The following is a 15,500-nucleotide window of genomic DNA, read 5'->3' as shown; positions in this document are numbered from 1 at the left end:
AACGAAAATAAAAAAAAAAATCAAAATACCGGTACTGTAGCAAACCCGCTGTCACTGTAGCAGCCCCGCTGTTACTGTAGCAAAACCGCCCTGAAAAACCACCCAGGGGGTAAATTAGACGGTTTTGGAAAGTTCAGGAGGTAAAACAGACGGTTTCATAGTTGAGGGGGTTATGTAGACCACCTTCCATAGTCGAGGGGGTGGAGTAGACTTTTTCCAATCAACCTCTAAAACAAAGAGACGAGATCCACTCTAGGCTCTACTTTCTCTCGCTCACTCATATCGTTGCTTGGACCAAACCTCATCGCTCTCATCCCATCCCGCGCGCGACTCCCCATCTCCCCGGGGCCCCGACGCCCCCCTCTTTCGCTTCCGCACGAACGGACGCGCGCCTCCTCCCCTCTCCCCCACGGACGAAACCCCAGACGGAGGCGGCGGCGGCTCGCGACTCCTCCTCTCCTCTCCCCCACGGACGAACCCCAGACGCGAAGGTGGCGCCGACGGCTCAGGCTCCAGACGCGGCGGCGCCGCCCGCGACGCCGCCTCGGCGTCGTTGCCCACGGCTCCTGCCACGCCCGCCCTGGCACCAGTACAGGCGTGAGGCAGCCAGGCAGGATCCTCGCGTGATGCGGCCGGGGTCCGCTGGCCACCGTGCTCAACCCCAGCCGAGGTAAGCACCCCCTCACTCTCCTCTCCCTGTCCCTCTCCCTCACTGTTTCTCCCTCTCCCAGATCTGCAGCGTCCTCCATGAAGCAGCATCTCAGCCGGGTTGGAGGCGAGGAAGCGAGAGTCCTCTCCTGCAGGACTTCCTGCACGAGCCGTGCCAGGCTCCGCCCATAGCCTGCGCTTCCAGAGCTCTGAAAGCCGAGGAGGAAAGGGTCATATGCAACATCCTGCCCTACCTGCTACCGTTTGCTTGCTGTTGCCGGTGTCCATTGAGGCCAATGCAACTATGCAAGCGTCAATGGACGCTTCTACAGATGATGCAGTCAATATGTTCGATGGAATGGACACAAGGTATTTTCTTCCACGGTACTTCTCTCTCGTGTAACAAACAAGGTCGCGTCATGTTTCAGAGAAGCAAAACAACTTATTTGCTTCTGCTGCTGCTTGACTGAACGTCGTCTATTCTTTCTTTACTGAATGTAGTAATAATTGTGTTCAATTGAATCTTTGCACTACTGAACAAGCGAGTGAAATCATGCAGCGGCTATAAGTACAAAGCATCCAATAGTCAGCATTTGTCAGTATCTAGACAGTATGTTGTGGCTGGGTGCACATTAATCAGGAATCAGCTAAAACTAGCTACTGACATTTAACTCAAATTGTAGAACGTCACTTTTTTAATTACAAAAAGACATGTGCCTACTATTGGTAGGAAGATGCTTGATTACATATGCTGCTACTCAAGTTGTATAACGTCACTTTTTTAATTACAAAAAGACATGTGTCTACTGTTGGTAGGAAGATGCTTGACTGCATATGCTGCTGTAGCCTATATTTCAGCAATAACGTTTGTATTTTCCCCAAACTTACAATTTTAAAAAGACTAACACTACTATAATTTGCAGAGGATATTTGGAGATGCTGATGAGCAATCTAAAGAGACACCATCATTGATGAACAATGTCATGGGCATGTTTAGTTCTGTGATTCGGTTTTAAGGGGTCCTCCAAGTGAAAATTGGAACAAACATTGTCCACACTTGAAACAGTCGGTGTTTTATATACGCTCCTTACTGCTGTGTCAGGTCTTATTATCTCCGTGTGGTTTAGGTGTCATCCTTTGTGGCAAAGCAGATAAACATAGAGAATATATGCTACTGTTGGTGATTTGTTACTGTTTCATACAGCATGGATATAAATTTTAAGCTGGAGGAAAACTGTGGTTTGCCACGTGCTTCTTATTTGGGTACTCCACAGGTGGAGCTATTGTTTTGAAGGTAAAGCAAAGCTGCACTCACTTTAATGATTTGAATGAAATGAAATAACATGTCTTTGGTTAATTGTTATTTTCTTGAATTTTCAGATAGTCAAGGAATGTTTGAAGCAATTAACTATGATTAGTTCAACCTCATGGTCTTGGATGTGGTGCTAACGCTCACGCCTCGCCTCGCTGCAGCAGCAGCTGCCTCGGGCGGCGCCGTTTGCAAGCAGTGGGCTGGCATTTGCAAGCAGCCAGCCAATGAACAGGTTCGGATGCAATGTGCTCTGACATTTCCTGCTGAACTAAGACAATGCAATGCATTTGTGCTGTTAATTATTAATGAGATTATGAGGTGTGAAGGATTTTAGTTTTTGAATAAGATATTGATCCCTTTGTTATTTGACATGGTCCGTTTATTTTTTTATGTTTGCTCCCATAATGCTTAATGTGAAGGATTCTAGTTTTTGCACTTGATGAATATTAGTCTTTTTTTTATTTTAAGCTCCAGTGTATGTTTGATCCATGTTCTTCACTGAGCTTACTCTGTTACTTCTAAACTTCTGATTTAGGTGTGTACAATGTTCAAAAAGGCGCTCCTAGGCGCTCGCCTGGGCGCGCTTATGCACTAGGCGCAGGGGTGCCGCCTCGCCTAACAGGAGACCAAGGATGTGCGTGATCTAGAGGAGCTACAAGTTGTTGAAGCATTTAGACAAGCACTACCCTTGGATGAGCTGTTGCCTGCAAGACATGATGACTATCATATAATGCTGAGCTATATATATCCAGCTAAATCTGATCTGTAGATTTCTGAAAGCAAGGAAATTTGATATCGACAAAGCAAATCAAATGTGGATTGATATGCTTTAGTGGGGGAGGGAGTATGGCACTGATGCGATTGTGGAGATTAGTGGCCGAGTAATTTGTTGGGTTAATTTGTTGCATCTCCAGACTCTACCAAATGTTTGTCGTCAATGCTTGTAAAAATGCTCAGTGAATTGCCGGAATTTCTTGGTGCCACTTGTACCTGTCCTGAATACAGAGGCTGCCTTAAGGCTGAAAAGGTCCCATGGCGTTAGTTTTATGATTTATTTTAATTTTATGATTTATTTTTTTCTAGACGCCACTGTAGTTTTAGCACGGGGAGACGTCCAAGACCTACTTAAGCAAATCATAAGTTAGATGGTTGAGGTGAGACATGACTTATTATGCCTTGTTATGCTTATTGGATTATATGCAATGTCATATATAATTACGTGTATGAAAAAATATCGTTGTTTGGATTTTTTTTGTGTATCTCTAAAATGAAGCCGTGACGTTAGCACGGACACTATACTAATATCTCTAAATGTAGTATGCCCATATAAACCTAACTTTGCATAAGCTGTTGACAGCCCACAAGGACGCCATGTAGGCGTTGTGCGGTAGATGCTGCCGCCACGGCGCCCTCTTTGTCGTGCCATTACATATAGCGTGATAGTGTTATCCTATTGTGCAAGGTGAGGGTTAGATCTAGGTTAATTTAAAACATATTAATTAAAAAGGCTTAAATATGTATATAAAAAAATCTAGTGTCGCTTAGGATTCCAAAAGTTGTGCCTCACAAAGATGATCTGAGAGCAGATATGGTAAAAGAAATGGCAGTGTCAACGCTTAAGAAAGAAATAAAATCACAGTTAGCAAATATGATTCATCTGCAGTATATAAATAAAGTTAAACCTTCTAGGTATACTTCAAACTGCAAAAACACTCCTTTTGGCCTTGATATTTTTACAGCAGAAACTTTACAAACGCTGCATTGGGTAGGTAACATCTGCTATGCTAGGATTATTACAAATAAATGAATTGCTAGTGCTGTCCAGATTTTCAACTGCCCCCTCAAAACAAAGAAAAATGAACCCACGAGGAGAAAGTTGGTGCAAAGGCCATTGCCTCTTCTGATTAGTCAGTGCGGTGCCTGCCCGTGTATGCCTGCCAAAATCAGGTAAACCAAGGAAAGATGTGCTTGATTTCCAGCACTCAGAGCAATGGGCACCTCTATATATGCACGAGAAATGAAACGTCTGAGCCCCAGCTGCACTTTGTTCTGTTATCACATTTTTATTCCCAATCTCCTTATCTCTGCTTGAAGAGTGGGGCTGGATGTCACTGTCCGATATGCCAATTTCCTTATATCTTCTCGAGAACAGTCCCTTGAAATCCGAACAAGTTCCCATAGGGCACCTTCGTTGATAATGTCTTTTGAATTTACTTCTGCGAAAAAGAACAAATTCAAACTTACGCATATAGTATTGTGTGTGTGCACGCTCAATAAAAGGAAGGATGATGGGAAGGATACCATGTTGTGCCAAATGACACAGTGCAAGCTCAATGTGTCGCCTAATTGGGGCAGCTTCATTATTAGCATTTTTTACAATCCAAGGAAGTGATCCATCATCGATTAATAGTGATTTTCCCACCTTATTTCCTGAAAAAAGGAGCAAAAGGCCACTTACAACAACACAAATGCATTGGACTGCTTTAAGGATCCATCTACCATTCTTCTCAATAGCACACAAGTATATTTCTCCAAATTATATCAAACATGAAAAGGCATGCCATTCTTAAAATTTCACATCAAGCATTCTAATACTGAGAATAGCACAACAGGAAATTCAGAGTATCGCCTCAAAGCATTGAGTTTTCAAATTTCATTTTACTTGTGCTTTTTTCAAGCCAGTTTAGTTGTGCATTGATAAGTTCATGTTATAAAACACTTCTCATGAGTTATCAATACTGGAAAATCTGTCACAAATGCTAAGATTTGTATTTTCCAGTATGCTCCCTGTTCAAACCAAACTGCATGCAATCACCCTAATAAAGAAAACAACCACATTGTACAAGCATAAATACAGTACCTTGAGTAGCTGCTCTAGATTCACATTTTGCAAAATTTGCAATGCCACGTGCAACTTGAGCAAGGACATCAGGGTGCCCACACCTAACCATCCCAAGCAATGCTTTAATTCCACCTTCCCCCCGCAACCGTGTTTGCAGTTTGTCTGCTTATAAACAAAAGGTTAGTTTTTGGATATATAACAACAACAACACAGCCTTTCAGTCCCGAGCTTAGTATTTAGATATAAGCACGTGGATAGAAGATGATCATCTAATTCATCTTATGTTCATATATATACTCTAGGGTTGGCTAAAATAATGTTGGGGCCGAAGGCGGATCCAGGAAATATTTTAGGGGGGACTGAACAACACATACTGCTCGATCTTAAGTCTCAGCCCCCCTACACTATAGAACTTTGCCTAAAAATCCATGGGGCTCTACAGGGTTTTCCACAGCTCCGGTATGGGTAGGGGGGGCTCGAGCCCCCCCCCCCCCCCCCCCCCCCCCCCCCGCCCCACCGTTGGATCCGCCCATGGTTGGGGCCTACATTTTGGCCAATGACCTGTAAGATTGACACAAGTTCTGTCGATCTAACTGAACTTTAAGAATCAAGACTCGTATATATATTTTCTGTTAACATGAAAAGAAGGAATCTAAATGTTTATATGGGCAGCGGACACAACCTATAATTGGCTCATCCAAAGTATTAGATTTCTGATGTATACCATTCAGTGCATTACTATCTTGCAGTAGACCAAACCCTTGCACAACAAGCAAAAATTCAGAGTTACCATTGCCACAAAGGTTAGCTATTGCTCCAGCCACCATTCTAAGAGTTTGTGGATCCTCTGCATCAGATGCTGTCATAGACAACAAGGTTACACCTCCTTGATCCATGATAAGATCTTGATTTGTTTCTGCACGTATAAATTATTATAAAAAAAGATAATGAGACCAATTTCTACCACTGAGAGAAGCTCACTATCAAAGGATCTCTGTCATGAATTACAAAACAGTACTGGCCCACTGACCATTCATTGCAAGATTAGCAATTGCTCCTGCTGCTACCCTACGAATTGTCTCATCCTCAGAGCTCCTAAGTAGCGTAAGGAGGGAAGTGAGGCCACCTGCTTCTACAATCTTTTCCTGATTTGCCTCTGAAGTACACAAGGTTGAGGGTAGTTAATTGATGATATGAAATATCTTTAAAGACACAATGCTGTCAGACCATCAAGTAAAATCAAGTACCCCAGATATAGCTAAGAATCTTTATGGGTCATTTGTGCATAACTATTACAGGAGTATGCTTCAACGTAAAACTTTAAAAACCCAGGAGTGAGGAGTCCATTGCATGCATATACAGAAATGCTGTTTTACTACAAAATATGTTGGGAATAATAATGCTTCATTGGTATGCATCCAATAGAAGGGCAGGCCTGGTGCAGTGGTGAGAGCTGTCTCACTGAGTCACCAGGTCGCGGGTTCGAAGCAGCCTCTCCGCAGATTTTGCGGGGGGAAGACTTGCCTCGGTTTTTCCCTTCCCCAGACCCCACTCATGTGGGAGCCTCCGGCACTGGGTCTGCCCATTGGTATGCATCCAATCCAAAATAGTTATATACTTATATGCACGCATAGGATATAAAACACAAACTTTACACATAGAATGAACTCAATGAAGCGGCTCGGTGCTGCTTAAAAGTTATGCCTGTGGCCGGAAAACATGCTCAGGTAGCAAACTCCATGGACAAACAAAACAATTATGAACAACTAGCACTCACCTTCAGCTGCCAGATTTGCAACAACTTTCACTGCGTGAACGCGGACATCAGGTTCTTCAGATTCAAGCAATGACAATATCTTTTTTAACCCAACTGAAATAGAGTGAGAAATTTTAAGCACTATATATTTTGATATCAATAGTTGGGATGGTAAGGCTGCAAACAAGGGATAGGGTGCTTCACAAAATTCTATCTTAAGTCTATCATCTGAGATTTTCACGATGTCATCTTAAACCCAGTGATCTTACCATTCCTCGTATTTCATATTTTTATCAATAGCATGTCTACACAAGTATATTTGCATCCAAATATGTTACAAAAAAAGGTAGCACAGTGGGACAGGTAGTATTTTAACTTGTGAGAAAATTGGTTCATCATATTTCATATTGTTATAAACAGTGCATCTTCACAAATATCTTTGCATTCAAATACGCTACAAGAAGTAGCACAGATGGACAGGTATTATTTTAGTTTGTGAGAAAATTGAAATTGCTAGCACAATAAATCCTTTTGCACACCATTTATTGTATCTAAGGAGTTCGGCAATCACTAAAATTAACTCTTAAGCCTAACAATTAGTTTACTTTTACTTTTGGAGATTGCTTACAGAGTTACAGGAAATAGGCGGATCAAGTAGAAACTGTGAGAGAATACATAAGGAACAAATACCTTGTTCAAAGAGTTTGGCAATTGGTTGCTTTGGTCCATTGCTCTGCTCTCTGGGTTGCAAACCTCGAGTCTGAGACACCAATGAATCTAAACCAGGAAATATTTTTCCTGGCCCATCTCCTTTATCAAGACTCCTCCTTGTCTGATGTGGCCAAATCGGAATGAAGAGAAAACAGACCGATTATGTTAGGGTGGCATCACAGTTCAAGTCAGAAATAGAAATAAGTTACAAATAGATAAAGCAGCTCCCCCCAGGAAAAAAAATCCTTGACAATGATAGTAACAACTACCTCATCAGCTTCCATACTCATCTGCAATAACTGACTTCTCAAAACATCTATTTCTTCTTCAAGTTTCTCTTTCTGACTAGCTTCAGCATCTAGCATTTTCCGGAGTTTTACTACCTCAGCTGTAGCTGTAGCCTACAAGATGAGCGAGGGAAGCCACTTAGCTATCAGGACACTGAGGCAATAATTTGACACAAAAAGAAAAGGTTTTAAGCTAACAACACCTCCAGCTTTTTCCAGTGTGATACTTGATTCTTGAGGTCACTGGCCTCATCTTCAGCCGATTGACGTAGCATTTTCTCATTCTGCAGTAAGTTATGCACTTCTCCGGTATTATTGGATGTAGACTCAGCCTCTTTATTCTACAATGTGGTAGGAGAAAGAAATCACATTTAGAATTTCCCAAATAGCATGAGATTCACTAATTTGTAAAGCTCAATTAGGTGTGTACTTGTTTCTTGGGTGATTGTTGATGTACTTTCCACTTCTCCTCCATTATTCTTATTGAGTCTAAGTATTCTTGGTGATACTTCATTTTCTCGTTCTGCATGAAAAGGAAAACTGAAAACTGATCAACATAGCATAAATCAAGCATGATAGAGAGATAGGAATTAATTTAGGAAGCTCTAAAGTCTAAACTGAAGAGATACACTTCCTATCCTATTAGGATTAGGATATAAGCGTATGCAAGCAATGTGTGAGATTAACACAGAAACATCTGAACCTTTACATATTAACATAGTTCACTTCAAAACAACAAATGGCAAGCAAAGGAACCAATATTGCAGCTGAATAATCAACAAAAAGATATAAAAACATACTGACACTTTTCCTATTCTTTTTCTTTTGACTTGTTTTTTTGGAGGAAACAGTACGTTCCCCATAGACGCATAGACCCATATTGATCATAAACATACAGATTTGCCGATCTAAATAAATTCAGTTTGGATCACAACTTATATTAGCTTGTGGACAGCAAATTATAAAGAAAAGTGGCGTCAATATCCAAGGATAAAGTGACAGGGCTAATTAGTCTACACAAAATATCAAGGTATAGTAGAATATGACGACGGTAAACAAACCTCTAATGTGATTTTGCATTCCCTTTCAGCCTCAGCAATGCCGCATTGAGCTTCAGCTCTTATTCTCTCAACTTCATCATCAAAATATTTCCTTTGCCTTTCATTTTCTGCAATCAATTTATCCAATTCAATATCAAGTCTCCTACATAAGCTCTTGTAATCGAACTCTTCCTTCAATTTCACCATGTTCTCAACTTTCATTGCCTAGACATGACACAAATAAAATATTAATCACCCAATTAATGAAGACTTGCAACTATTCACCTATTCTGCAAAACTAGAAATTGTCACTACTTCACAACTTGAAGATGAAAGATTATAAAACCATCAAAATGTACGCAGAGGATGTACCCTTTGGCCAAACATTATTGTACTGGTAGTTTCCCCCCGATGTCTTGGTGATGGACCAATTGTCACAACCAATGATGTTCTTGCAGTACCTATGAGATTTAACACCAGGCTGACCTTGATTAGAGCAAATAAAAGTGACGGGCAACATTTTGTGGAAATGTCAATGCCATAATGTCATTTTTACTGTACAAAATTCCACAACACCTCATGCCATTGTCAAATTTCAGGAGAATATCAATCAAAAGTTTTGTACATGTTCTTTCCAAATGTTATTGCAAGATTCTTTTTAGTACAGAATAGTAGGATGAGTACTTTTCTGAAAAGAAAGAATGAAGTACTTTCACTGTTTCACAGTAGTCCTCTTCTGCATCACACCCATTCACTGCTTACTAGTGTATGATAATCTACAAACCATGATGTACTGCATTAATATATGGTTGAAAAGGTCAAATAATTAACACATACCTCCTTTCTAGTTTCTACCCTTCTTTTGGGAAAACTAGAAATTAATTTTTGGGGTACTGTGACAAGAACTCACGCCTACATTTCAGTATGCTGATACTAAAGTGAACCTGCATTATTGTGTGGCTATTCAAATGCAACAATAACACTTGTTCCAATGAGGAAAACAAGTGGCATCACCATTCAACTGGGTGTTAGCATGGAACACATTGAAGCTAAATTTAGGGCGCACAAATTTTCTTTTTTTAACTTACTTTGCAGGTTTAATTGCTCTTCTAGAATAAGCATGAAGAAAAATGGAACAGTGCCCTTTAGAATTGACCATTAAGTATAGCAAATTTATTCTTTCTGGAGCCAGACGTGCAATAATCATCTTATTATTATTGTAAAAGAAGTATAAAGAGCATAACACATCTTACCTCCAAATGAATCTTTAAGCAATCTTGTAAGCTTAGAATCACGAACAGGTACATGAGGACTGCTTTCAGCAAGTGCATTGATGCATTTTCCCAGAGCACTTAAGGACAAGTTGATAGACTTTGCCTCTTCTAACGTATGACCCTCACTTCCTACAAATATTAAGTCACAATATTATACGGTTGCAAATTACAAGAGACCATTACATGGACACACACATGAAAGGTCAGGTCAAGTGTATACCATTGAGAAAAGAAGACTCACCTGACTTGTCTATGCGCTCTGATCCAGCCAAGTCAACAACTACAAGCTTACTTTTCCTAACAATAGGCGGTCTCAAAGACCCCATCATGGACGATGAATGTCCATTTTCACCAGAAATGCTGACATCCATTTCAGTTCTACCTTTTACAGACCTCCTGACATTCACCTTCACAAGGGATTTCATTTCACGATATCATTTACCAGAAATACTATAGTTGTAAAGGCGTACAGATAGGTAAACAAACTCAAGAAACATAAGCATACCATGAGGATCGCATGACTTCGAGATGATTCGGTGTTTAACTTTGTATTTGCAGCAACACGATGAGCCTCACCCACCCTTAGAAGGTCCACAAAGCTTTTTTGATCTCTAACTTCAACTACTGTGGCTCCAGGCAATGAAACATCCCCAGTCCTTGGGTCTTCTACAATGGCTATATTATCATTTACAGGATCAAGGAGATCTTGTATCATCTCCATGTACAACTGTAACAACCATCCAGTATACATTGTTACAACATCCCAAAGGCACTAGATTAATAGATACAGCCACAGCCACAAAAGGCCCACCATCACAAACCTGAATATATGATACTGAGACAGAATCAGTCCCATGTGTTATGTCTGCTAGAATGTCCTCCATTGCACGAACCATGATTCCCCTAGCAGCAGTGTCTTCTTCACCAAGTCTTCCCAGTGTAAAAGTTTTCCCAGTACCAGTCTGGCCATATGCCATAACTGTACCATTATATCCCTCCATAACACTCTGCAAAACACATAGAATTCTACAATGGTATAGACATTGCTAAGGAAGTAACACATAAAAGTAATCAACTATCAGTAATGGCCAGAACAAAATATTAAAGGGGCTGAACAGTTGCTTTTGTCCTTTCTTGTCAACTACTCCATCCATGTATTAGGATTTTAAAAGGTCAAACTTCATAAAATGTTGACCAACAGCCAGTGAAATCATATGCATGCTTAGTGTATAAAAGTTATATGAATAGATTTGTATTTCAAAGATCTTTTAATATGGCATTGATTTTGTAGCAACCGATGATATATTATAAGAGAAACTGATGGTCAAAGTGTAAAAAAAAAGGGTGTACCCAGTGCAGAGAGCTCCCGCTCTGTGCGGGGTTTGGGGAAGGGTGTCAGTGGCAAGCCTTACCCTCGCCTGTGCAATGCGAGGAGACCACGACTCGAACCCGGGACCTTCCGGTCACAGGCGGTAAGACTCTACCGCTTGCACTAGAGTGTACCTCTAAAGAAAATCCTAATACGCCTACTAAAAATGAACAGATCAAGTATAAGCTATAAAAGATGCTGTATTTTCAAAACAAAATCTAGGCAATTAACCTTATCACCACAAAAAGGAAAAAAGGGACATTAAAAAGATCAGCAGCATTCAATACGCAAAGTTGTGCCGCTACATCATATGTAATACTCAGTAAATGAATCATATAACCTATTATGACGACCTTGAAATGAGAAAAAAAAATAGAAAGGTCAAAATAATTAACTCCAAAAGTTGCGATAAAAGCTCGAGATTCATATACCTCAACAACTGGTTTCGCAACAACTTCATACACTCGCTTTTGTGAAGAAAACTCTGTGAGAACTTCATCGAATTCGTATGTTTCTGACTCCCAATTATTTTTACGAAGCTTTAACCTTTTGAGCTTCATAACAAATTTCCATCAGGTTAGACAACAACAAAAAAATTGTCAAAGCATGCTAAAGAGAAACCAAGCTACACCTCTGGCTGAAGTTCAACACAATCACCGAAATCTGCATCTGCCGCCAACTCTTCTGCATTCCTAGGCCTAAGCCTTACAGCAACCCTTACTCTACTAGAAACTGCAAGGACCAGGGAGGAATAGATTCTTCAGTTGAGCAAAAAATATAGATACTCGATCAAATCAAAATTGCCAGAAAGCAAAACAAGAACAGAGAGTTCTTTATAATTTCAACATTACACATAATGCCAACCAACAATTCAATCCTCAAATATTTGGAACCATCATATTAGGAAGTAGTTGCGCACAGCATGGAGCTAAAAATATTGCAATATACAATTTAACCGTCTATGCACTAGCAGAGTAGTTATCAACATTGCAAGATGCAATTTAAATATTTAATAGCTTATGCACTAGCAGAGTTGCCACGGACCAACAATGGGAGACAATTTGTACACTTGGCGGTTGGCGCGCAGTAAAAAAATCTAAGAAATGAGACAATTTAATCAACCCAATAGAAGAGTTACTAGGAATTCGATCTTTTTTGTAATAATTTTTCTATTGGGTAGATTAAAGAAGACTCAGATAGGAATAATCATATCACAGCATATAGTAAAGCAAAGTAGGCATAAAAAAGACAGTGTAAACTACTACTCAATATCATTACTGACGAATAGTTCTTCTGAAACATCGACTACCATAAAGCAACTTTCCACAGGGTACTTTTCCAGGCATGGTAGTAGAGTTAAGTACTTAAACAGCCGTGCACAATCTCACAGGCATGACAAAGTGACAGAACACAAGAGAACGACTAAACATAGTAGAACAGGAACTTTCAAAACGCCGCATAGAATTATCCAAAGCAAACTCAGGAGAAATTTTAAACGATATCCAAAAAAGCGAGTCATTTTCCACATGTACTTCACCTTTAGCTGATAAGAAATTCACTGGGACTGGAAATCCACATCCGGTATATTAAGAGAGTGTTACAGCTACTGGTTTCATATGAATTTAGGAGTCTCTCTTACATGGAAGAGGACTGAGCTGTCTTAATACAAATTGTAGCTCACTAATTCTACACATAGTAACATTTACTTGGGTGTCATCCTCTCCAAGGTAAACTAACCACGAAATGCGTACTGAGCCAGCAAGAAGACACATTTACCAACTGTGGCTCTTCATTATTCTCAACAGCTGTATCAGTTTTGCAGCTTAAAGTGAGATGGTTGGTTGTGGTGGGGTGCAGGGAGCTCGTGGTCATCACGACATGGATGCAACAACAAAGATATGAAACACACGATCGTGCCGTGACCAAAACAATACACCAACGCCCTGCCGAGTCAACCAAATCGCCATTCGTATCTAGAAAAAAGAAATCAAGCGGTAGCTGAATAACGACGTTTATACCTAATAATGAAACGCACAACGTCAGTTCCGAAATGTGCGCTTGCTCTGCACATACGTTACACACTTGCACCAACACAAGCAAATCGCACAACTAGCAAGCCCAGAATCTGGATGAACTCGACAGGCCGATCGCGCTATAGCAAAACATTAGCAATCAAAATGGTACTAGCGAACCGCAGCTAAATTTACGTACGTGAATGAAAAGAGTAAAAATCCGCACAAAACCGCGTGAGTTCAAGCAGCAGATTGAGCACAGCAGCGACTCGGAAACAGCGAAGCAGGCCAAGTTATCGAAATGCAGATCAGAGCAGCTCCGAATCCATCCACAAACCCACCCAAACCCCGCAGGACCAAAATCCAAATCCGGATCCCACTCCGCACGACCGGAGGCAGAGCAAGAGCGAGCCACACGAACCCACCTCCATCCGACGCCGCGCGGCTGGGGAGCGGGCCCGAGCTGGTGCGCCGGTACGCGCCGCCCGCCGCCGCCGCCGAGGAGGAGAGGCGTTGCTTCCCCGCGGCCGTCTTGGGCGTGGCGCTGAAGCCCTGCCGGTCCGGCTTCGCGCTCATCCTGGGCCCCACCCCGTTCCTCACCCCGCCACTGCTCGCCATTTAGCACCCCCCAATCCCACTCCCACCACCACCACACGGGGCTCGTGCGGTGCGACAGAGAGGGAGGGAGACGGCGAGATCACGATTCACGGGCGGGGCGTGAGCGCGGAGAGGGGGAGAGCACGGACGCCGAGGATTAAATGCGGGGAGGGCTGGAAAGCGGGCGCCGCGGGGCCCACCGACAGCGAGAGAGGGGCTGCGAAGGGTCGCTTGGCCGGCGAGCGAGTTGGTGTGGGGAAGAGCCGAAGAGGCTAGGACGGGGAGGACGAAGGCGGACCTGGGGAGCGGAGGGGAGAGCGCAGCCTTCAGCTGTGTCGTGTGCTCGTGTCGCGGGGTGTGTGTCCCGGGGCTCGCCGTGTCGGCTCAGCCCCCAGTCACTGCAAGGTGGGTCCCACCGGTCAGGGATGTGGGTGGGGGGTATCCGCCGACGTGCGACTCTGTTCCGTGCGACCGAGGCATGTACCCGTGTAGCGGGGTGAGTATGCATGTGGGCCCGGGAAGTGGGGCCTGGTTAGCGGGCTGCATTTGAATTTGGCTGGCAAACGCTTTTCTGGAGGGTTGGGAGTGGGGTGGGGAAAGAGAGGTCTAGAAAAGCTGCGACGACTGTTGCTTTGTTTACGTGTTTGGGCCCTTTTCATCCTGGGATTTGATCAACCTTGGAGGGGGAATGGTTCGAAAATTGGAGCAACTTTTTTTTTTTTTGAGATTCCTTTTGCAGGTGTTGTATTAAACTCTTTTTTGGAAAACGCACGTCACTACTGCTAATTGATGGAGTAAATACATTCTTTACTTACTTTATTATTAAGAAGTCAATCAAAGATTTATGGAATGTCACCTGTCATGGCAGCATGTGTTTTGTTGGACTAATAACAGAGCAAAGCATGGGATTTGCAGTTCTCAGCTACTATCGTTGCAGCCATATCAGTATCATCCACTCGATCATTTCTATGCTGGCCTTGTGGAAAAGAAATAGCGACCGTGTCTGTTTCAATCCAGTTGGTGCCATGTTTCAATCGGTCTACTGGTTTCTCGAGGGAGTTCACAAACAATATAAATCATTCTCCTTTCCTTTTTGAGGTTCGGTTTGGTTCGTCAGAACTCAGAACAAACCCTGAATTTGATCCTATTGTCCGTCCTTCATGAATCCCCGTTGTGTCGTCAAAACCACGGAGGAATTTGGTAGCCGAGATAGGGCTGGTAGACAGCTTTGAGCTAGAGCCTGTAACTGCCCTTTCTTGGCTTGCAATGTACTGTGCCAGCGCCTGTTTAGTTCCCAAAATTTTGTAAAATTTTTCAAGATTCTCCGTCACATCGAATCTTTGGACGCATGCATGAAGTATTAAATATAAATAAAAAATAAAACTAATTACACAGTTTAGACGAAATTCACGAGACGAATCTTTTAAACCTAATTAGACTATGATTGGACACTAATTGCCAAATAACAACGAAGTGCTACAGTACCATTTTCCAAAAAAAAATCGCCAACTAAACAAGCCCCTAGTATGGACCTGAGACACCTATCACACTGATGAAAGACTTACTACGTATAGTTGTTCAGTCGGTAGCACATACGGTGCTGTACATCATCAAGGACTCAAGTGTCTCCCATGAAAGAGAGAGGAGGAGCT

The 15,500-nt window shown here is 42.1% G+C and overlaps 1 protein-coding gene and 1 long non-coding RNA gene across 3 annotated transcripts; one reads left to right on the top strand and one right to left on the bottom strand.

Moving 5' to 3' along the window:
- The first annotated feature begins 294 nt into the window (after window positions 1-294).
- Window positions 295-3,123, top strand: LOC136521435 (uncharacterized). The gene is made up of 5 exons (XR_010775549.1): window positions 295-670; window positions 732-1,017; window positions 1,572-1,942; window positions 2,029-2,192; window positions 2,496-3,123. It is a non-coding gene; the product is annotated as an uncharacterized lncRNA (long non-coding RNA).
- Window positions 3,124-3,595: 472 nt separating this feature from the next.
- Window positions 3,596-14,157, bottom strand: LOC136521705 (kinesin-like protein KIN-UB). Of its 2 annotated transcripts, none has more exons than XM_066515468.1 (19): window positions 13,677-14,157; window positions 11,871-11,971; window positions 11,671-11,793; window positions 10,692-10,877; window positions 10,376-10,597; window positions 10,112-10,277; window positions 9,850-9,999; window positions 8,969-9,057; window positions 8,618-8,821; window positions 7,987-8,079; window positions 7,760-7,897; window positions 7,539-7,670; window positions 7,249-7,390; window positions 6,580-6,672; window positions 5,833-5,958; window positions 5,593-5,718; window positions 4,821-4,964; window positions 4,262-4,390; window positions 3,596-4,176 (listed from the first exon to the last, which is right to left on the bottom strand). In XM_066515468.1, exons 1-19 carry the CDS (start codon window positions 13,867-13,869, stop codon window positions 4,016-4,018), a joined length of 2,718 nt encoding a protein of 905 aa, XP_066371565.1. In that variant the 5' UTR covers window positions 13,870-14,157; the 3' UTR covers window positions 3,596-4,015. The 2 variants fall into 2 exon arrangements, with proteins under 2 accessions (XP_066371565.1, XP_066371566.1); XM_066515469.1 differs by having other exon boundaries at window positions 11,671-11,785; window positions 13,677-13,814.
- Window positions 14,158-15,500: the final 1,343 nt, after the last annotated feature.

The sequence above is a fragment of the Miscanthus floridulus genome, chromosome 18 (genome assembly GCF_019320115.1).
Source record: "Miscanthus floridulus cultivar M001 chromosome 18, ASM1932011v1, whole genome shotgun sequence".
In the NCBI taxonomy this organism is placed as follows: Eukaryota; Viridiplantae; Streptophyta; class Magnoliopsida; order Poales; family Poaceae; genus Miscanthus; species Miscanthus floridulus.
The sequence above is the reverse complement of the archived record's forward strand: the minus strand, read 5'-3'. Positions and strand labels throughout refer to the sequence as shown.

Excerpts from the sequence above, each read along its gene's own strand:
- LOC136521705 (XM_066515468.1), bottom strand. The coding sequence starts at position 13,869 with ATGGCGAGCAGTGGCGGGGTGAGGAACGGGGTGGGGCCCAGGATGAGC. Across the intron at positions 10,878-11,670 it reads TTGCGAAACCAGTTGTTGAG|AGTGTTATGGAGGGATATAA; the intron begins GTATATGAATCT and ends TGTGTTTTGCAG. Across the intron at positions 7,898-7,986 it reads AACAATCACCCAAGAAACAA|AATAAAGAGGCTGAGTCTAC; the intron begins GTACACACCTAA and ends ACCACATTGTAG.